Source organism: Carica papaya, chromosome 3 (assembly GCF_054855325.1).
Source record: "Carica papaya isolate Zhongbai chromosome 3, ASM5485532v1, whole genome shotgun sequence".
NCBI classification, from domain to species: Eukaryota; Viridiplantae; Streptophyta; class Magnoliopsida; order Brassicales; family Caricaceae; genus Carica; species Carica papaya.
Window position 1 is genome coordinate 34,573,275 of NC_142311.1, and position 23,212 is coordinate 34,596,486.

The 23,212-nt window shown below is 33.0% G+C and overlaps 2 protein-coding genes across 4 annotated transcripts; both read right to left on the bottom strand.

Moving 5' to 3' along the window:
• Positions 1–5,903: 5,903 nt before the first annotated feature.
• On the bottom strand, positions 5,904–9,461 carry LOC148268601 (Homeodomain-like superfamily protein). The gene is made up of 7 exons (XM_088216747.1): positions 9,246–9,461; positions 8,062–8,332; positions 7,855–7,931; positions 7,702–7,738; positions 7,116–7,263; positions 6,553–6,907; positions 5,904–6,418 (listed from the first exon to the last, which is right to left on the bottom strand). The coding sequence occupies exons 2-7, from the start codon at positions 8,282–8,284 to the stop codon at positions 6,173–6,175; spliced, it is 1,086 nt and encodes a 361-aa protein (XP_088072873.1). The 5' UTR covers positions 8,285–8,332; positions 9,246–9,461; the 3' UTR covers positions 5,904–6,172.
• Positions 9,462–12,327: 2,866 nt separating this feature from the next.
• Positions 12,328–21,969, bottom strand: LOC110815373 (2-aminoethanethiol dioxygenase, putative (DUF1637)). 3 transcript variants are annotated; one of them, XM_088216749.1, is made up of 7 exons: positions 21,768–21,967; positions 21,256–21,360; positions 20,852–21,153; positions 18,285–18,430; positions 17,349–17,496; positions 12,813–13,016; positions 12,328–12,722 (listed from the first exon to the last, which is right to left on the bottom strand). In XM_088216749.1, exons 3-7 carry the CDS (start codon positions 20,952–20,954, stop codon positions 12,604–12,606), a joined length of 720 nt encoding a protein of 239 aa, XP_088072875.1. In that variant the 5' UTR covers positions 20,955–21,153; positions 21,256–21,360; positions 21,768–21,967; the 3' UTR covers positions 12,328–12,603. The 3 variants fall into 3 exon arrangements, with proteins under 3 accessions (XP_088072875.1, XP_088072876.1, XP_088072874.1); XM_088216750.1 differs by lacking the exon at positions 21,256–21,360 and having other exon boundaries at positions 18,384–18,430; positions 21,768–21,969; XM_088216748.1 differs by lacking the exon at positions 21,256–21,360.
• Between the last annotated feature and the right edge of the window lie 1,243 nt (positions 21,970–23,212).

The following is a 23,212-nucleotide window of genomic DNA, read 5'->3' on the forward strand; positions in this document are numbered from 1 at the left end:
CCGCAGGTGGAGGCTTATTCTTGCTTTTCATGGTGCTTGTCTCTTTTTCGCTTGTCTCGTTGGTCGTTTTCGTTTGTGGCGACGGTGATGATCAGAAACCTCACAAAAGATTTTCTGGTGGCGGTGGTGGTGGCGGAGGTTGCGGAGGTGGTGGTGGTTGCGGTGGTGGCGGAGGTGGTGGTTGCGGCGGCGGCGGCGGAGGAGGTTGCTGAGAACCAGGCTATTGAGTTCAGTGTTAATTTAACTCTGTAGTTACAGTTCAAGGTTAATATATATTAGGTCAGCATATCCACGTGTCATTAAATGGTATTATATATATATATATATATATATATCTTCGTGGATCTCAAGATATATAGACATTTTCACAATTTTTGTTGTTGTTAATTCAGAATATTTTAATAAAATGTATGAATTTCATATTCTCTAAAATAATATTATTTAATTATTTAAAATATGATAAATTTTAATGATGTAAAATTCAAAATAAATCAACATGATAAAATTTTTTTACAATTTTATTTAAATATATAAAAAAATTGATCTTATAGAAATTCTCGCTACTTAATCCGCTATCAAAAAAGATAATAACTAAAGTTATTGAAAATGAAATAACTAAAATAAAAAAACGACATAAGATTATACATTGATAAGTAGATCTACTCATTAGTTAATAAAAAGATAAAATAATTTCTCTTGAAATAAACATTTTTAATATTATTAATATAATTGTTAAATTTTTACAATAAAAATTTGATGACTTACTTTAGGTCACGTGAATAAAAATAAAAATAAAAATATCTTAATTTAAAATTATAATTATATAAAAAATTAATTAAAATTAAAATCTAGAATCTTAATTAAGTGCACTTACATGAAAAAATTAATTAAAATTAACTAGTTACAATTATATAAGAAATTAATTATAATTAAAATTAAAATTTATAACTATAATATATATGATCTTCCCCTTTTTCTTAGTTAATTGCTTCATTTCTAACCTCTTTCTATTATGTGTTTAAAACAAGTTGACGAGACCATTATGTCATTGAGTTAATTGGTTAGACTTATTTTACTTTTTTTTAGATGAAGTCTTTTCTTTATAGTCCATGTTCATATTGCTTAACTTAATTAGCAAGTACAATTGGATTTTAATAATATATACATAATTATTTCAAGAAAATATAAATGGGTTGGAAAATTTTATAATTATAATTTTGTTCATTTCAAGTTCTATTTGTAACGACTCCGAAAATATTTAAAAGAAATAAATGATAATTAAAATGCAGAAACAAAATAAATTGTTAAGGTTTATATTTTTTACACAATAACTTAAGTATCAAATAGTACTACATGAATTACTCTTTTGAAGGAAATATACAAAAAATTTAAGGAAATAAACGAAAAATAAATAAAACTAGTATCCTACTTGCAACCCTCATGTGGATCGGGCTCTAGATTCTAGTCCTCTTGATATAAAATAGTTAAATAAAGAATGAACTATACTAGCCCAGTAAGAATATCGCACTACATCACCGACACAAAAAAAAGTTGGTAGAAAATTAAAACAACTAATGGAGCACTTAATTAAGCAAATTTATTTATCAATAATAAAACCATTTACCGTCCACTTATCATAATGAGATTTATAAAAACAATTTATAAAAATAATAACATTATATAGATCATGATTTCATATGTAATCGACAACATAACATATATATAAATTTATATTCATATTCAATAAATCAAACAACAACTGTCACTCTTTTTATCAGTCAATTGGTATCCATAGAAGTTTATAGGGATGTCTCTACTACACGTGAACCATTTTCTTTAACATTCTCAATTACGGGTCGTCCTCATACCCCGTCCAGTATGAGCACCCAATTACTAAATCTCAATACTTCGTCCGGTATGAGGATGAAACGGGCCGTCCCCATACCCTGTTTAGTATGAGCGCCAAATTATCAAGTTTCAATACTCGATCCGATATGAGACAACGTTCACGATAGGGTTCCCTATGTACCCGAGCCGTCCACCATCTCCTAGGATATCCAATAAGTCTAGCGTTTCATCCATTCACTTAATCACACAATTTTTTATTTTTCTTTTAACCTTTATTTTTTTCAATTTAGCCGTAAACACATAAAATAAATCATACACATATTCAAAGCCATAAAATCAATCAATAAAATACTATCATGCATTTAAACTGTAAAAACAATCAACAAAATAATAGTAGGTAATTTTTTATTCTGGCTCTATTAGCAATCTGTAATTAATTATAAACATTTTCTAAATTGTAAGAAAATATTATATTTATTGTTAATTAGACTTTAATTTTATAACAGAGAAGAAGATGAGAGATTCTAACTCAATTTGATACTTGAAAGGCTAAATTGCTAACTGTTTCCACTGGCGGTCCCCAGATTCCCTAAATTTTTCTTCAGGAAGTAAAATACGCTATAAATACCTATAATGTCTCAAACAAACCCAAAATCAGTCTCAGGGCCCACTTTGGCCAATTCCAAAATTCTGGCATGGCGGCAGTCCGCCTTGGGTCGGTTGTTTTCGGTCATTTTTAGTCGAATTCGGCCGATTTTGCATCAATCCCTGCGAGAAAACATGTTAAGGGGTCTCGGTTGACCGAACAAATATAAAAAATCGAAACTCACCGACAGTGGAGCTCTTCGGTGCGGTGACTCCTTTGGCTCACGTTGCGATTGAGTGTTTTGCTCCAGTCAACCTGTAGAAAAGGAAACGATGATCACAACGGTAAAAAAATTTTGTCGAACGGGAATTGACAAGGGCCTCATCGGAGGAGTTTTGTGAAATTTCCCGCGGCAGCGCCGCTAGGTTTTGCCTGCGATTTTTAGCCAATCGACCGATTCTTTTACTCCGATTTGGCCATAGGGGTGTTTAAAATTGAATTCCGAGCAAAAAAAATTTTTTTTACCTTTTTTGGCGGTCAGAAGTAGCTCCGGCGCGGTGGTGGGTGGCGGCGGCTCTCCTTCCCGGCGGCTGGGTCTTTTTCTCGGGCGAGGGCGACTGGCGGCTAGAGTTAAGGTTTGGTGTGAAAATGGTTATTTATACTCATCCACTTTTGATCTAGGTCGTCCATCGCATTTGATTTGAACCATCTGATATCGATTAAATTGGAAGTGAATCTGGACCATTCATCGCGATCCAATCTGAGCCGTTCATCGTGATCTAATCTGAACTGTTCGATCCTGTTCAAATCTGATCGTCCAATCGCGTTTAGGGAGGGAACGCATCTGGACCGTTCGTGTGCGCGGAAACGGATCTGAGTCATTTGATTGCAGGCACACGGATTGCCCGTGTGGCACCGTGTCAGCGTCCACTGCTACATGGCGCATTCTAATTCGTCGGGGATGCTGACCGAGCATCCTACATGGTAAAATTTTTCTAAATTGTATTCTGATATCTGATTTCTAATTTTTCTTTCAAAAACACCTATAAAATCCAAATTTTCACTCATTTTTTTTTAAATTATTTTCAATTTCATCCCCCACCAAATTTACTGCATTTTTATATTAAATTAAAATTAAAAAATTAAAAAAAATTATATTTATAAATTACTTTAAAGTATACAAAATTAATTTGGGTGTTACACTATTTTTCACAAAATTTGTAATGAAAATTAAAATGTAAAAGCCTTCCAATTTATTATTATTTTAAGAAACTTCATAACTAATATATGTATATATATATATATATCACACACAATTGCTAAGCAAAACCCAAAAGATTATGCCATTACCAAAAACAAAAAAGACAAAAAATAACGTGTTTCGTAGCATCCACTACTCGTTCAGTATAGAAGCTGAAATTATTGAACCCATTAATTTTCTCCACTCTCCGTTCACATTTATCCACACAACGGTATATGTATATAACATATATATATATATATATATATATTATATAGCCCTTAGTTATGGAACTTTTGTTCTCCTGACTATACATTCAAGGCTTTTATATATATATATATATACACACACACACACACACACATATATGCAATTATACATTTATCCACATAACTATGTATATGTATAGCCCTTAGTTATGGAACTTCCTTTCTCCTGACTATACATACAAGGCATTTTTTTTTTCGATATATACACATATATGCAATTATATACATATGGGTGAGTTTGTACTCTTGCAATTATAAGCATAGGCAAACTAAACAGTCTACTGAAAAAAGAAAAGAAAAAAACAGTAACAATTGAAAACAAGAAAACGCATTAATTAACAGTTTACGTGTATTGATTCAACTAATTAGATTCATAACCGCGTAAAAATAATTCCAATTTTCTACACCAAAAACCGAGTAGAACAAAGAAAAGTTAGACCAGAAAAGGAGGAAAAAACAGACGAAGACGAATTTGTATCTTCAAATTGCTACCAGTTTTTGCACGAAAACCATGGAAATTTTAGGCTAAATCTTTTTTCTCCTAATTTTCTTTAGACATTTAAGTTGACAAAATGCATCCATGTAATAAATATATAATTGACTTGAGCTTTTGAGTCAACCGAGTATATCTATCTATATATGAAGGCCATTGTTGCTTGAGAAGCCAAGGAGGCAAACAAGAAATTCATATATCATATATTTATTCTTCTAAAAATATGGCGCGGGACGTTGTGAAAGAAGGTGGTGGCTATGTAATGGAAGCTCATGGTTTTGTGTCACAAAGCACGGGAGGTATGTTGTTTTTAGGTGGGATGATTGTTATGTCTCTTTTAGTTATATCGATGGTAATATTCGCTTGTGGTGATCGTTCTGATCGTAAACAACAAAACTCTAGCAAAAAGAAAAGTGGTGGCGGTGGTACTAGAGAAAATAATCGTAGTAATGACTATGATGGTAATAATGATATAATTAAAGGAGACGACGGTGATGATAATATTGTAAGTGACCAAATTGATTGCAATGATGGTTCTGGTGCCATCAATGATCAAGGGGGCAACAATGATCATAATGTTCATTATCATAACGAGTCGAGTAATACTCATGTTGACATTGGTCGTAATCAAGAAGCCAACAACCATCACAATGAAGTGAACCGCCAAGTTAGTGGTGGTAGTGGAGGTCACAATAATGACAACAACCGTCAACATTTCCATGTAGATCACCATGGCGATAGGCTTCATATCGTTGATGATGGTCACCGAGGTAGTGTCAATGATCATGTTAATGTGAGTCCTCACAATGGCAACAATCACCATTTAGAAGTAGGTCATTACCACCATCACACCAACACAAGTAATGATCACTATAGTAGCAGCGATACTCATTACAGTGGCGGAGGTAGCAGCTACCATGACTATGGTGGAGGTTTCAATTTCTGATATGGATGACCATAAAATATGGTCACCATGAAACTGCTTTTATCATTAGAGATTTTAATATAGTCTTGGGACACGACATAACTTGTTAGTCGTAAATATTCAATAATTATTGTTTATTTTTTTAGAAGTTTATTATTAAGAGCATTTATATTTGTATGAATATAATTAATGCTATAAGTAATAAGTCATCACCATAAATTGTTTCATCAACACTAAATATAAATCAAACAATTTTCTTAAAACGGTGACTTAATTGAAAAAAAAAAGGAAAAATAAAAACAATATCTAATGTCTATATTGGTAACCGAGAAATATAAAAAATTATCGATCTCAAAATTATAGCGTGATATCATTAAAGTATTGATCAACTTTTAATACATAAAAATTATTTTAATTACGTAAAAGATTGATTATCATCATTTTCAAACTAAAAGAAATTTTTTTTACTCTTATAATATTTTCTTTACAGATAAAAATGGAAGTGAACTCTGATAAAAGCCTTAGAATTTCTCTTTTTTTTTTGTTTAACATTGTACCATTAATCTAACCACAATCCACATAAGATGTTATTAATTTTATGAAAAAATCGTGTAATAACAACGAAGGAAGATAAAAATCACCCAATATATCTACCTTACTAGAAGGAAAAAAATAATCAAAGTCTTACTTATGGCCTATGGGATAAGTACTTACAAGATCTGACTCCTATGTTCAAAATGACATGGTTAGATCCAAAGTACTCATCCTAACTGTAGCTTAATTATTGAATACTTTTTTTTCTAAATCCCAGCTATTTTTGTTTTTTTTCACTATAGACTCCTTTTTCACTCGACGAACAAGCTGATAAAGAAAGCGAAAGCTTAGTGTTGATAATCTCTTTCGTGTTTTCACTTAAAGTAGAGATCTCACTTCTTTTATCAGATTCTTGTTGTAGGCTCAACTCTAAATTTGGCATACATTTATGCTTTTTTAACCTCTCTACTTCTGGGCTCGATACCTTATTTATGTACGATCGCCATTCTTGTAATTTGTTAACCTGCATATCAGACTTATCATTAGTTAAAGAAAATATTATGTTATAGTAAATATTTTATTCCATAAGAAGCATGTGATTGTGATAGTGATTATAATCGAAATTATGACTGTGATTTCAAAAGAGTAGATACTTACATTAAGATGAGATAAGAGCTTGAATTGGCGATCAAACAAATCAGAAATTAAAATAGGAGCGCATAAGTCAGTTTGAATTTGGTTCATGCTCCATGAAGGTTTATGAGAAAAGTAATAATCATCTGAGATCTTCATACTAGTGTTTATGATATTTCCTCTGTTCCCAATAATGTCTCCAGGAGGCCACTTCTTGTCTTCCAGAAATCTGGCAGACCTTAATGGTTCTTTTCTAGCTATCGTCTCTTTTACTTCTAACATACATGAACTTGTTAACTTTCTTTCTCTGTGGAACATATTCAATTCATTAAGTCTCTTTGTAGGTCCAAAAGTTTCGCTGCATTGTGAGTTGATCATCCTGTCATGTCATTGCAAGTCCATAGTTGAAATTCATAGAGAGAGAAAGAGACTGTGAGAAGTTTTTTTAATCAGTTAAAGAGAGTAAAGTGTTAATTAGACATCAAGAATTAACTGTATACATTATAAGTATGAAAACTATAACAAAATTTCAATTTAAAATCAAACTATATAAAGGAGAGAAATTTCAAATTGTAAATGGGACAAACCGTGAAGAGACAGATTGGAAACCATATGGTTGGAGAGAATGTAATGGGTTCTTGTTCTCCATTGTAAGATGTTCATTACAACACAAATTTCCATAGATGTCTACAATCTCATCTCTTCTTTGTATTGGCTTGATGGTATGAGATACAACTGCATGTGCATAAAAATATATGTATTGATTGAGATTGGATTGAAAATACTAAAGACCCATAATTTTATTTTTATTTTTAAAAAGATTATTTCTATTTAATATTAGACTTTAATTCTCTTATGTTTATATACATTATGCAATATATTATATATATTTTTAATTTTTATTATTAATCATTTAATATTTACTATTTATATCATATCATTACCATATATATTTTAAAGAAGCGAGTTAAAATAAAAATTTTATATAGTAATTAACTCTATATATTTAGTTATGTATAAGAAATTATGGATTGAATTATATTTTTATTTAAAAATTATATTTTAATTAATATTTATGTATTATTTAATTAATAAATATATAAATTTATACTATCAAAAATAATACTAATAGACTTGAATAAGTTAGATAAGGAAAAGGAATGGAAAGCCTACCTTGGCCGGAGTGGTCGAGCTTTTTACTTCTATACATCTGTATTAATTACATGTATATATATAGAATTAATTAATCAGATGCAAATAGGTTAATTAATGGAAATGAAGATGATGATGAAAATAAATTAAGATTTATATAATGTAAGTAAGAACCTGCAAATGACTCTTGACATGGGCGATGCTAAGTCCTTTCACATTCATCAACTGAAGAACTAATTTTGGAGTTGCTCCTGCAACAAGTAACCAAGCAATAACCTTCTCAACACATATATATCTCATATATATATATATATGTAAGTATGTATGTGGGTGTATATATAGATTAAGAAGTATGTATATAGATATAGATATATGTAGTACTGTGTTGTCCTCCAAGTCTTTCAACAGCATGGAGGAAAGCTAGATGGAGGTCTGGCGTCCAACGAAGCCTTGGCATCTTTGATCTAACATAACTTCTTACTCTGCTGCTGACACCTTCTTGTTTTACGATTTCCTTCTTACCATCATCATCATCTTCTTCATCTTCTACTTCGGCTTCTTTGTTCAAGTCCAACCATCTTTCTTTCTTCTCATCATCACCCATTTGGATCTGCTTTCTACTTCATCATCTTTTCGTTCAGTCAAACTTCTTCTGTTTAATTAATTACACGCTCCCCATTAATCTTACCATTCGAATACATATATATGTATATATAATGGGTCTATGTCTATGTCTATGTCTATGTCTATGTATATAATGCCCGAATGGGAGTATGTATAGCCACTTCCGTGAAAAAATCTTTTTAGTTATAACTGAGATCTTGTTGAGTTTTAAACGTCCAAAAAAGCTTTTAGGAGGTGATAGGGAGTGTACTTTATTAGGAGAGAGTATATATTTATATATGTATGTATGTATACGTATATATATATTTCCTATCAAATTATATATATATATGTATCTTGGACGAAGTAAATCAATCAATCCAAAAAGTTCTTAATAAATTTGCTTATAGGGTCAAAAAATCTATATGTATAGATAAGCTATATCTAACCCTATAAGAACAGAAAGGAGTAGAATAATATTTTATATAAGCAGTGTATGTGTGTGTGTGTATACAGAGATTGATTAGGAAGTGGAAAATGTTTTCAGCAGTTGATGAATATGGATAGAATTACATAAAATCAACATAAAAGAAAAGAGATTTAACAAGAAGCACAGCATGGGGAAAGCCATTAAAGCCATTAAGTTTATAATTAAGTACCAGAGAAAATCAAGAAGACCGGGAAAAACCAACATTCTCCATGAATGATGCTCAAAAACTGAGAAATTACATCCACACATACATACACATACACGCACATATATTACTTATGTGAAAAGGTTTAAGATCTCAACTGTTGATGAATGAAAAATGCCTCATTGATATATTGTATGTATATATCATTTTAAATCCCAGGAAAACTTTGATGATTAATCAGATGAAACAAACACACAGACACACACACATGCATATATATATCAGCTTTTAGAGCTGATTGGAAGAGAAAAGTTGATCAAAACTTACCCGTCAAAGGAGGGAGCAAATCGGATGAGCTCTACGTTGAGTAATTAATTGCCGATCCACATGAAACAAATTTGCACCCTAATAATTGATTGAACTCATCATTTACTTGCAGGAGAGAGAGAGAGAGAAAGAGAGAGAGAGAGAGAGAAATTGGGTTATGGTAAGGGAACATTTGGTAGGAATATATGTATAGAAATAAGCTTCAAGACATTAGTCAATATCGCAGTCCTAATTTTCAATAAACAAATAAAACTAGTATTCCACATGGAATGATATCTATATATTCAATATTTTACAGAGATATATATATATATAAACAGAAGAAAATGGCGGATACATTCATCTCACTAGTCCACAGTTATAATATATATTATTTACCTAGCTATATAACCTCTCTAACATTTTCCTGATAAAACAACAAACATTAAAAGATTCATGTGACGACTTCTCGAGCCGTTCTCCTTCCATTGTTTTTTTTTTTTTCTTTTTACAGTCTCTCTCTCTCTCTCTCTCTCTCTCTCTCTCTCTCTCTCTCTCTCTCTTTCTCTGGCCTAATTTACTCCAAATCTTGATGATCTGATTTGGTTGTCGTTTGCTGGAGAATGAACTATTTGTTTTGTCATTATACATTTAGGATCTCGTTGCAACTTGGTCTACATTTGAAATTGATTAAATGTGCAAGTGTATGTGTGTGTCTATACATATATATATGGAGAAAGGTTGACCAACTTCTTCATTGAAATTGCACATATCATCCTAGATGCATGACCCATTGTCTTTCACACCCATCATTCCCCTAAAGATCATATCTCTCCTAGTTCTTTGTTAAGAGGATCAGCAATAGCCACTCCCTTCTACGTTCCGAGTTCATATATCCTTATTAGAAAAATAAATTTAACTATTACAATTTTACCGAGACTTAATATAAAACATCTTTATACCCACAGAGATTTAAAACTTAGCATATACATTACATTTATAGTTATATTAATTGGAAGTCACCATTTTATTAACCAAAAGTAATAGAAAGTGAATTAATGGATTTTGAACTTGTCTTGTCCCATTTCACAAAGTTATCCCAAGAGAGTCCAAGGATTTACTTTCCAAGAAAAGAATTTGAAAACTGTCATGGTGGGATGGAAACTAATTTTATATAATTTGGGAATCATTTCAAGGATTAGGTTTTCACAACAAGACACTCAAAACTGACTAGATATGTGTGTCCACATTTATCATTTTATGTACTACCTAGTTTGTGTTTGATAAAGAAAGACTACTCCTCAAGTGAAGACAAATATTCCAACTATATATTAAACTTACGATTAAGTTAATTTATATATATATATATGTATGTATGTATAGATAGATATATTGATTTAGTAATTTAGAGGAGCTGGAGAGAATAGGGAAGTGGGGTCAAGTCATGTCGTGTGATTAATTTAGAAATTATATGGAATTCTCTTACCCCCTACGTATGAATATATTATTATTATTGTTCTTCGTTATGTTCTGTCTTCATTTGCGCATGGGAGTTGACATTTTCATTATTAATTTATTCTCGCCAAAGAATCTCTCAGAATTCCAACTTTTAATTGTTTATCTTCTTGGCCGGATGGTGAACATCCATTTTCTTTCTTTAATTTCTTTGCGTGATTCATTTTCCCCTTGCATTTAACTATATATATATATATACATATATGTATACATACGCTTCAAACTATATTTGCAAATCAATAATGTTTCTGCCACTTGCATGTGCATAAGTCACATATATATACATATATACGTACACAAATTTTATATATTCTAAAGGAAAAAAGAAAACTAGGTTATTTTATAGGATAAGGGAAAATTAAAATACAATATATATATATATATATATATTAATGGAAAACGTAAATGCTATTGAAAAGAATGTATATGTAGTCAAATATTCTCCATAGCGTAGATATATCATCAGCATACACAAATGGAGCAAGTAGATATAACAGACACTTCAAGACATATGAGTAACATAATATATACAGACCTATATATGTATATAACATGTCAAAATGATTCCCCAGTAAAAACCCCTTTAAGCATACATGAACTTGACGCTGAAAAAAATATATTTTTGTGCGTAGATATGTGTATGTATATATATATTATATATATATATAGTTTATGTACGTACACAGAGAGAGAGAAGAGTTAAAAGAGCATGGAAAGAATCTAGAGTGTGCTAGGTTGTGTTGGCAAAAGAGTCGCCGCAAACATAGGCACACCATATGCGATCTTTTGAAGCATTTTTGTACTAATCTGACTTTACATGGTGTTGGTCACATGGCTTCTAATTTCCCCAATTAACTATTAACTACGTAACATATGCATACAAATTCAGAATCAAACTCAGATTTATATGTGTCTGTTATAATGGCACAGGTAACTTCATAATCAACTCTAGAAATTAGAATTAGAACAATTCACTTACCAATTACATCAAAATTTAAAGAACTTAACCGTTGGTGTATTTGTAATGATGATGCATCATCCTAATTATATATAGAATTTCATAAAAGATAGATTTATTCCAAATACAGTCTAAATCAATTATTTAAATCTATATCTACCATTAAAAGATCTGGAGCCAGAATCTACAAAGAAAAACATTTAACTTGCAGAACAAACAGAAAAGATCAGAAAACTTAGGCTTCAACTAAAATTCTACACCTACATCTTATAGATCTATCTCCAATGTGACTGTTCAGTAAATTACCACCCCAACTACATCGCGCTGTCAAGCACCTACTTTAAAAAGAAAATAGAGAACCAAGATGTCGAATACTCAGCTCTGTTCGATGCATGGGAATCATTTTCTATACATTAGAAATACTAACAAGTATTTCTTTCAAGTACCTATACAATAAAAATGCATATGTTTTTCGAAACAAAAATAAGCAAGTTAATATCCGGAATCCATTATTTTCCGATTTAATCCCATATATCCTTTTCCGTTTTATTCAACAAACACAAGCAACTAAAATCAAGGGCTCCACAGTAATATGCAGAGGGCAGAAAAGATAGTTACCGAGGCAGGAGGGGAGAATAGGATACCGACTGTTCTGTTTATTGTTGTTGAACAAACAAAATTGAACAAGATGCATTCAGCTCATTCTTCAGTCACTATCTCACTAAGAAACTGTGAGGTCAGTGAATAAATGACTACTCGTGTGTAATAATATGTACAACCCAAATGCCTAATTTAAGTATGGTCAAGGCTATTCACAATCCCATGACCACAATTACCCTCGGAGTTCCATCATATGAAGATTCCCCCCATTTTATTGGACTGCACGCTACACCAAAACAAGAATTCTCATGTCCTAATAACTGGACCCCTGTACAGCCCTCTTCTTATCACAAAATTATCAGGAGGTTGAAACTCTTCCAACCAAGTAACTTCAGAGACCATCACATCATTCACTTCCACATCACCTAAAGTTTTTATGCAATCAGTATCAAAATAGTCAGAATAAAGGATAAGAGTCTAATGATTAATAACTCTCACAAAATAAATTTCATTACCAGGAAGATCCCTTCTTGGAGACCTTCGAAAGTAGGTGCAATGTCGTCCATGCTCCGATGAATAAGGTGGGGACAAAATGTCAAAAATAGCACAGGGAGTCAGAGCTCTGAAACAATGAATGTTACCACCACTTGTGGGATAAAGGACAGTAGCTGCACATGGAGCTGTCATCTCAGAATCCCTAACCAGCTTTGCAGGTCTCGCTACAAATCAGCATGGACAAATGATCAAGATCAACTACGACAGGAAGTATAAATGTCCATTAACTGGTACTTTCCAGAGAAAATAGCTTAAAGAATACACGAGCAAGAGAGAAAATACCAGACAGTTCTGTTTGGTTCATTTTCCATTCAATTCCTAACTATTTCTGGTTATAATCTTCAAATTACCCTCGAATTGAATGAGAAATAAACTAAATAGACAGACATGTTTTTCAATGGAATACCCAACTAGTTGATTCATGAGAGAAAGATCATCATCGTAAGCTTTAGCCATTTAGTACCCTATCATCTTGGCATATGGATTAGTTATTCAACATAAATCAAAGAGCAGCAAAGTCAGACGAGAAAATCCAAAAGTTGAGGACAGGAAAGAAGGAATAGGCGAGAATAGGTGCAGGCAGCCTCTTAGAGATCACTTGCATAATTTAAAATCTTTTGTCCTGAGTGACAAATTGGGTCTAAATTGTGTTACGTCGTTAAATAAGTCGGCTCCATACCATATTCAAATTCTACTAGTTTAATTCAGAATAAGAGATCCTTAGCTTAATCTTAAAAATAGTATGAGCCATGTCATTAAAGGACTTCTCTCCATAATTTGAAGTCTGGATCAAGTAGTGTCAAAAAAACTGTCCCCTCTTAATTTCATTAACACTGAGAGGAAGTCAAACAAATGATTAGGTTTTTCATTATTCAGTTCTAATCTACTTCATACATTCACACACATGCACAGGCTTCTAATTCTTCAATTCTAACATTTTTCATTTGTACTAATCATTAGTGTCCATCTACGCCACATCCAGAGCAGCTGCTTCAGCAAACTTCTTACCTTCAATCTTTTTCTCTTATCATGTCTTAGTTTTAGCAGCAAACCACAGTCTCAAATGTTATCCACAAAGTCATAAATGCATACCAAATATATGACAACTCCAAGGGGACAACAAACAACAGTTATCTGTGCCATCAGACAAACAGGTAAATCCAGCTCAAGAAAAACTTGGTCAAGTCAGGAAACCGTTAACAGGATAAATAAACAGATGCAATGCAGATTTTAGATAGGTGTATTCCTAAAATTAACAATATAACTTGACAATGTCTTCAGCTTGAGCAACAAAGGCTGAATTTTTTCAAGAGAGATAATACTCACTATTCTAAAATAGAATAACCAAACAAACCAGGACTGAAAACAGAAGACTCAGAAGAATTTCTACGTCAAGAAAAGGTTGTATTTTTGTTAATGCTTTGATCTCATTTAGTGTTCCCAGCAGCAGTGCTATCTCTGGAGTCTTGGAGCAATCACGATAACTCAACCATCAAATGCAACATACATGCCTATTAGAAAATAGTGTTAAACCTAACCAAAATTAAAAGTTGACCACGTAATTGGAACTCCATCTTTCTTCAAGTTGGGAATGTTAAATATGTTTTCACATCAAGAGAAGTTTGATAAACTTATGCTAAAGTTTTGCAGGTAATCAAATTAATTATCTCTTAATTTCAAATCCCCGAGTCAACATGTGGACAAAGAAATCAATTGCCGAAGTGAAAAGAAACAAATGAGAGGTCCGCCAATCCCCAAACCCCCACCCCCCAGGGAGAAAAAAAACCCCGCCCTCTATTGGTATTTGGGTTCACCATTTATGATAATAACAAAGTACAATGAGGAAAAGCATCAGGAAATCAACCTTCTCCACCTCTCACCAAAGCCTTTCCTTGATGCGACTTCATGCAAAAAGTCCCAATTGATCCTATCACAAGCCTTCTATGTCTATTTTAAAAAACCAATCTTTTATTCTTAGACCTTTTCACATCCCCTCAACCACTTCAATAGCAATAAGGGAAGCATTAAGGATCTGCCTACCCCCACAAAGGTACTTTTATTAATAACAGTAGTATCATCCAATGCCCCAGAGAGATTAACTTTATGATCATCCCTAGACAACAAGCTAGGACTAATAGCATGGGAAATCAGCTATTTTAATTTTTTTAGATAAAAAAAATCAGCTACTTTAATAAACCTATCCTTCTTAGCAAACATGGTCATAAAATATAAGTCACATTCTTCTCAATCTTACCACTAGGATAGAATTCCTCAATCACCTTAATTGAATAACCCTTAACAAAACACCAAAAATTCTAAAAGAAAGAGATAAAGAAACCTTCTTGACCACTAGCATTATCCTGTTCTAGTGCCCACAAAACCTCACCCCTTTTCTACGAAATATTTCCCCAACATTTAGCTCTTTAACCACTTATAGGGCACCAATCAATTCCCTTAAGAAAAACCAATCACCGACGACCTCAGTTTTTACAAAAACCAATGACCTATCTTCCTACATATATTGAACTCTCTCAAGTCTACCAGCTCCTTTTTTTTTTTACAGAAAATAAATATTATAGGAATTGAGAAGAACAAATACATATGCGAATAATAAGACATCCTCCATAATAAATGTAAGAGAAAAAAAACAGCAGCTAGAAAAAGCAAACACTGAAAACCCTTATGATAACAAAAGGATCGTATCCTCAGTTTTGATGGAGCTCAGAAATCACTAAATCGGAATAATTCTCATGAGCTTTGGCCTATAAGGTGGCCAAGAATGTTATCTTTTCACACAGCTCATGGAAAGACAAGTAGTGGTCCTGAAATATCTTGCTGCTTCTCTCGAGCCATATACTCAATGAGCCAGAAAAGAGATTCAATTGCACTAGTGGCTTTACCACTTCCTTACCCCAACCTAGAAAACACAATCTCATAAAGCTCTCTACTGTAGGAGGACTCACCCAGCTTAAACCAAACCAATTGATTAATCTTATCTACAACTTCTATGTCATTTCGCAGTGAATGAATAAACAAAAATGAGTCTCTCCTCCCTTGTAACACATAATGTATATCATGAGACAAAACTCAGTTAAGCTGACAAATTTGTAACGTCTCATCAGTGTTAATCCTTCGATAAATGGTTATCCATGCAAATACCCTTACCCTTGACAGACCTGGAGCTTCCCAAAAGTCTTTCGCAACAATGTGATGGTTGGATGTTGGAAGATTAGTAAGGTGATCAACGAAGGAGTTACAAGTATATTGACCCATAAGTTCCAATACCCAAATCGGGAGATTGGCTAGCTAATGGATGAACCCAATCCATGTGTCCTTCGAAAACAAGACCCTAGAACCATCTCCCACCTTTTAGATGGGTGAAGGAAATGAACAATAGGTGTCCGTAGGATATGCTTTGCCAACGACACTGTTAGAAACCCCCTTATTAAGGCATACCATCCACCTCCGCCACCCCTTCGAATACTGTTGATCACTATGTGCCAATAACAGTGGTTCCTGTTGGAAGCACCAAAGCTATTAGGCCAAAAAAGATAAATTTTTGCAATATACCAACCTCCCTGAACTCTTGGACTGATAACAAACCTCCCAACTCACCAGGTGATCCAGTTCTCCTCCCTCGCCTCTATCCATAAGAAACAATGCATAGGCCCCTCAATTCTCTCCTTTACCCCCACAGGCGTCATAAACAACATCCGTGAAACAGACAGGCTTGAATAAGAGTGTCCTTCCTCCTAGAGAAAAACAACCCACCTTTCCAACAAACCAACTACTTGGACACCTGGTTCACTACCGCATCCCCGAAACTTCTATCCATAGAGTTGCCTTCCAGCGGGAGGCCTAGATACATGATGGGCCAGTTTAGGTTGGTGAATTCTACTGAATCAGCTAATTGTTCGACCTCTCCTTCCTCAGTATTAATCTCGATAAGCCACTTTTTCACATCTGTGACGAGGCTCGGAGATTATGGACATGGCTTCATGAAATCTTTTTGCGAGCTGGGTTTGCCCCATTCCCCATAGTATTTGTTTCTTCCCTTTTTTGTGCAATTTTTGGTAGAAACAATGATTGGAAAATATTATCAAAAGATACTATTTTCGTGGCTGTAAATGTTGTAGTTGGCAATGAATGCCATAGCTTTCAGGGCGACTCCAATTACCTTTATAGATTTTTCAGAATCTTTTGGGTTAAGGCTTGTGGTCTTTTTGGGGTCCTCTTTAACTATTTTGCAAAAGGACTAGACTGTTATCTTCTAGTTCTGCTTTCCTTTTTCTTTGTCTGTGGTCTTGAGAGAACTGCAAGATGATCACTTATCCTCCTTATATTCTTTTTCTCATAACAATTCTTCATTTATCAAAAAGAAATAAAGGAAGTAAATCAATTAATTCATAATGAAATGAACAATGTACATCAACATACAGCTTAAGCTCTTAAGGCAAGGGATTGCAGTGATGTTTACAGCATTTATGAATGCACACCTCGTAGTGGATCTTCTCGCTCAGGTAAATCAAGCCAATCATATGACCTCACATGTAATGAACCATAAATAAGCTTGCTCAACACAGTCATTCCTGGATGGTTATGAAGAGGTATAATAGAAGAAGGTGGCATGCAGAAAATTCCTATCTGCAATACAACCAAAAAAGTAAGAAATAATGACAATTTTTTTTGGAAAAAAATCCCCATGAAGTGCAGAAGAAGATTTTAATCTGAATATAAAAGAACAATGAACATTGTAATTTTGGGCCTAAAAATTTAATTCTATATTGGTTTTTTTATCAGAACATTAATATTAATGTTTCACAACACTTAAGCCCCTTCATAATTTAACAAAAGAAAAGCGAGAATTAAAAGAGAGATCAGAAGAGAAAAGGAACAGAAAGCCAATGTGAAGAAACAGGCCGCAATCAACATATTGACATGAAAAGTAATGTCAATCATGGACCTTCAATTTTCTACGACATCTATCCTATTGCCAAAGTAGATAACGTGACATTTATCATTTAGATATATACGAAGATTCCAAGTGAGAGCTTTGCGAATCAACTAAACTAGAGACAACTCTATCAAATATCATTGCAGATCCATTTTATTTAAGAAATATCTTCAAATCCTTGCACATTTAACTAAACATTTACGATTTTTATCTCCTTAGTCGCATTCTTCTCATAGATGTGACTCAATATCTACCACAGACAGTCCAACATGAGCACATTTTGCATTCTGATGCTTTCTATGTGAAAATTAATAAGCCTCTATAAAGCAGCCTTCAACTTTCAAAATTTCTACACATAAGATTATGGCAAATATTCGTTCTATTTAACTCTATTAGAATCCATAAGCAAAGTGTAACTTGAGGCTTTGGACACTAAAACAACTTTAGTAAAATAATGGTGCATAAAACATATGCTTACAGAGAAGCTGTCACACTCATGCAAATGCAGGTATTTAATTGGTGGGAGTGTCTGGTGGCTTCCATTTCGTTCATTCATATGTAGTGACCAGTTACGTACCAATTGTGCCTCCTGCTCAAGACCAACATCAGAAGGCTTGATTTTCTCTGAAATAAAATTACACCTAGGGTTAAAAATTCACTAATTGTGCAAAAAGTAATCTAAATTGCCATGATAATGTGGACTAAACAGAAAGTGAAAAACTTCTCGAGTATATATGACTTCAAATTTCTCATAGAGCACAGACCTGTGGCACCTTCAAGACATGCATACACCAAACAATAGGTACCAGTGATATAATGAGGTACTGAACAGTTCTTCTCTTTTCTTACCTAATATAAGTCTTTTTGTATAAAAAGAATTTTTCACCAATTCCATAGATCAATATAATTTATGTCCAAAAGAATTCCGATATTGTAAGTAACACATTGCCGGCACTAGTCTATGAAACTAAGTAGCAAAGTTTTCATCCCTACAAAAGGCCTATCTATTCATTTCATCCCATATCAGTTAAAACAAAGACAAAGATCTGCAAAATTAAAATATAGACAATACATAATGCACTAAAAGTTGATGCTGCTATTCTTGCACCCATTAAAAATTGTTACATATATTCTTTCCTATCAACTTAAGCTTTTACAACATCGGTTCAATTCTATTATTTAACATGGTACAGAAGGAGGATGCCTGTAGTTTCAATCCTGACAGCCGCCCAATTTTTGTTAAACAAATATCAATCCAATGTATGGAGGACTTGTTTTTGACCATGCTTCCAATCCAACAGGCTTGGACATGAGGAGATTTGGTAATATATGAATAATAGACAAAACCATTTTCTATCAACTTAAACTTTTAGAAAAATCTATTCAATTCTATCATTTAACAAAAACAAAAAGCTTCAACTACTTTAGCAACATCTAGAGACCCACCTCGATCACTAGAGCAAAGAGGAAATTGATTGTCTTTTCAAATCCACACATGATACCGCACGCAATAAAGGCAATTGAATCCATATTTCTACTCAAGACTTAATGAGTTGAAAAAGTTGCATTACATAAAAAAGCACATACATTTAAGATCAAAAGTATTAGATTATCAAAAAAGTTTCTTCCAAAAAAAAAGATTTGTGTAATTTACCATAGTTTAGGAACACAAATGAGATAGGAGATCATAAGCTCACAAGCATATGAAATTTCAACAACTAGGAATGCCATGTGAAAGATTCTACATAAGCTTCTTTTTGGAAAATAAAACATATTATGAAATATATATGGAAAAACCCCTTAGTATCATATCACCAGGAATAGCTGAAGCAACCATAGAAAGTTGGATCAACAGAAGGCAAAAAGACAGGAGCCTATATCTGCTGATCATTGTTTGAGATCCAACAATTATTCCAATATTTTGTTACTTGGCAATCATCTACCTAACCTGTATTTAAGCAGAATTGGGGAAGCAACAAGTAGTTTTATCTTTTCCTTCCTTTCCCCTCCTATCAATGGGGAAGAAGAGGTTGCGTAGCCATGTCCAAGTGGTCTCCCATGCCTTTAACAACATCAACTTGCTGTGACATGGTACTCTAGGATAAACTGCTAAATCCATGCAGGTGTGCAATTGCATAAGGATACAAGAATAATTTTATCCCTGAAGGGGCAGTATGGACAAAACAATAGAAGGCAAAGTTGATAGTATGTGTAACTATTTGAGGATTTCTTCTTTTTTTTTCCAAATGTAGGGTACCTATCTGAGGATAAGGAGATAAAATTTACTCCCCAGGATTTGAAAGTCTCTCTGTATGCATTCTAGTTCAGAAGCCTAAAACAGGTATTCTTTCATTCTATGTGACTATTTTCAAGGGGAAGAGCTGAATTTGAGTGAGTAGGTGTTTGGATTGGTCTTCTTTTATGATACCTTATCCTCCATTACTTGTATTATCTTTCTGTTTTAATATAATCTTTTTTCACTATCAAAAAACTGAAATTCCAGAATAAGCTAAAGATTAAAATGTTCCTCTCATGTATAATTTGCAAAATTGATCAGTACTTCAAATCTAGAATTAGAAAACTGAATTAAAAGCCATTTCTTGCCATTTGGAGCTTCTCTTGAATTTTTACATAAGTCCTACTTTCAACTTTAGATATTCTCTCTTTTCCCTCAGTAAGTCGAGAAAAGCCACTGATGACCTTTTTTTCCCCAATCAAGGGAAATTAACAACTGAAAGAAGGGATTAGCATAAATACATTGGTATTTTGCATCAACATTTTACTTGAGCAATCACTTTTATCAAATTATTTTGGGTTTTGTTCTTCCTTTAAGCATGAGTCAGACCAACTTTTTGCTCTGCACAGTATTTGGTATTGGACTTTGTACATTGCTACCTCAACTATACAGGCATAGAGATATTCACATTGAGACAAAGTAAAAAGTACACCAGCCGAACACTAGAACACAAAACAGCAGGCACCATAAATGACATAATCTGATCAGAAATTAAACAAGATATAACAAAACGGATCATCTCATCATACCTAGCATGGCTCGAACCTTCTCCACAGCTTCTTCTGATTCAGGCCCATTGGGCGAGAATGCCGCTTTACAAGTTCTGTAAAGCCTCTGTATATAGTAGGGCATGATGGGTCGACGATACCAACTTAACTGAAAGGGATATCAGTAAAGCTGATAACGCCTCTCAAAGAAAGGGCACTAATGACAATTACGGTAAAAGATACAAATGGATGATAACTGGTTCTGATTGTGCAATGCAGACCGCCGATAATAGATCTGCATGGCAGTTATCTCATCCCTCTCAACTAATCTTATTCCCGAGCATCTGCACGAAATCAAAAGTGAAACCCAAAGTCAGTCTAAATAAAACTCTAGTTTCTAACAAAGACTAATTGCAGAATAATGGAGAAAATCATATATACTTAACTTGAGAATCAGCAATCAAAATGAAGGTCGGTTTATACTTAGTTGCCGCAAAAACAAAATACACAAATCTCTCAGTTTTAACCAGGTTTTCTTCACCCTAAGCTACCTGAGTTAAGAACCAGAACTCACTTAATTAAATTGAATTCACAAATCACTCTCAATTTCAAGTTCTACACTAGCCAAGCCATGGGATAAGAAAGAAAGATACCACAAAACCCACCCCACCCCACCCCACCCCCCCTCCCCCGGCGCAATCCAAAAACAAAGTCCCTGTGATTATATTTCCAAGTACGAAAGAAAATGAAAAAACTTAAACTAAAGAAAAAAATAAAATTACAAGGGAAAAACCATAGAAATTTAAACGCATGACAGAACAAAAGATGAATCGAGCAGTACGAGATCCAGCGAGTGAAACAAACAGTAAAAAAGTAGAAGACAACTGGAAATTTTATTTTCACCAAAAATAAAATAACAGACGAATGAGCAGAGATATGGAAAGGTAGCTTAACAAACCTGCGGCTCACGATATCAGAGGGAATATCGAAAGAGAAGGAGGAGGAGGAGGAGGAGGAGGAGGAGTAGGAGGAGGTGCGGGATCGAACGGCGATCGAAGCAGTGCAAAAGATGGAAAGAAAAATTGAAGACGACGAAAGAGGATCTTGGACACGTCATTACCCCTTTTTCATATTTCGGCTTTTCGGCTCCGACTATGCTTCTTTTTGCAACTCACCTGTTGACCACCATCTACTTTGGTCTTCACTTTCTCTTAATTACAATTTTACCCCTTCAAAATACATTTTTTAAATTCTTTGAAAAATGATTGCCCCCCACTAGAGTTAAAATAATGATAAAATATTAATTATGTTATAGATGGAGGATCATTTTGTAAAAACTTATAAACAAAACAAAATTTTTAGAATAATTTAAAATCTTATTAATGCTTTTAAAAACATACCCATAAAATAATAAATGCATTTGAATTAAAAAAATAATTTATTAAAAAAGAATATACTCGCAATTAATAAGTTTTGACTCAACGGTTATCCATATTCTGATTTATGATAAAAATTTAAATTTTGACTCTTATTTAACGCACGATTGATATATATTACGTTATAGTCAAAAGAAATTAATATGTATTACGTTATATTTTCTTATTCTTCAGTTACTATTCTTTTCCATTAGTCGTCTTTATAATTTTGCATTGATTTTTATCTAACGCACGATTGATATGTATTACATTATACTCAAAAGAAAATAACGTATTACGTTATATTTTTCTACTCTTCAGTTATTATTCATTTCTATTAGTAATCTTTATAATTTTGTATTTATTTTTTATTAAATTTAAAGCATCTTTTAGTGACTTAGGTATAAATTGAAACTCATTTATAAACTCTTTAAGTGACTTCTTCCTAACATCATTGTCTCGAATAGGTAGATGTATTGAACCAATAACTTAGTGAGATCTTTGGTAGAGACATAATGGATGATAATGGTAGCCTAAAATGAGTTACAAAATCCGAAATCATTTAAGCTTATCTAAAAGGTGGTGTCTGGCTAAAGTAGATATGCATTTTGAATAAGATTACTCTTAACTTTCACATCATCATAAGAGAAGAGAATGGAGAAAAAAAGAATTACTCTTGTTTGTTTGAATCTTTACTAGTATCTGAATTTTAATCACTCGTTAATAATTAAAAATATAATATAAAAAAATACTTTTAATTTGAATCAAAAAAAAATATTAATGCATAATCATTTTAAAAGAAAAAAAATAACGAAGATGAATAAACTTTAAGCTTTCATTCAAGTAAAGAAAGAAAATGAGACTTTAAAAATACAAAAATTGGAAACGCTATAGAGACAGAAATTCTAATAGTGATTCAACAAATATTTGTTATGAGGATTAATTTGAATAGATTTTGAGAAAGTATAGGTTTCGTTTAAATAACATA

Excerpts from the sequence above, each read along its gene's own strand:
- LOC148268601 (XM_088216747.1), bottom strand. The coding sequence starts at position 8,284 with ATGGGTGATGATGAGAAGAAAGAAAGATGGTTGGACTTGAACAAAGAA. Across the intron at positions 7,932-8,061 it reads AAGACTTGGAGGACAACACA|GAGCAACTCCAAAATTAGTT; the intron begins GTACTACATATA and ends TACTTGTTGCAG. Across the intron at positions 6,908-7,115 it reads TTCCAATCTGTCTCTTCACG|GATGATCAACTCACAATGCA; the intron begins GTTTGTCCCATT and ends ATGACATGACAG.
- LOC110815373 (XM_088216748.1), bottom strand. The coding sequence starts at position 20,954 with ATGCCCTACTATATACAGAGGCTTTACAGAACTTGTAAAGCGGCATTC. Across the intron at positions 18,431-20,851 it reads GAAGGTTCGAGCCATGCTAG|AGAAAATCAAGCCTTCTGAT; the intron begins GTATGATGAGAT and ends ATTTTATTTCAG. Across the intron at positions 12,723-12,812 it reads TCCAAGAAGGGATCTTCCTG|GTGATGTGGAAGTGAATGAT; the intron begins GTAATGAAATTT and ends TAAAAACTTTAG.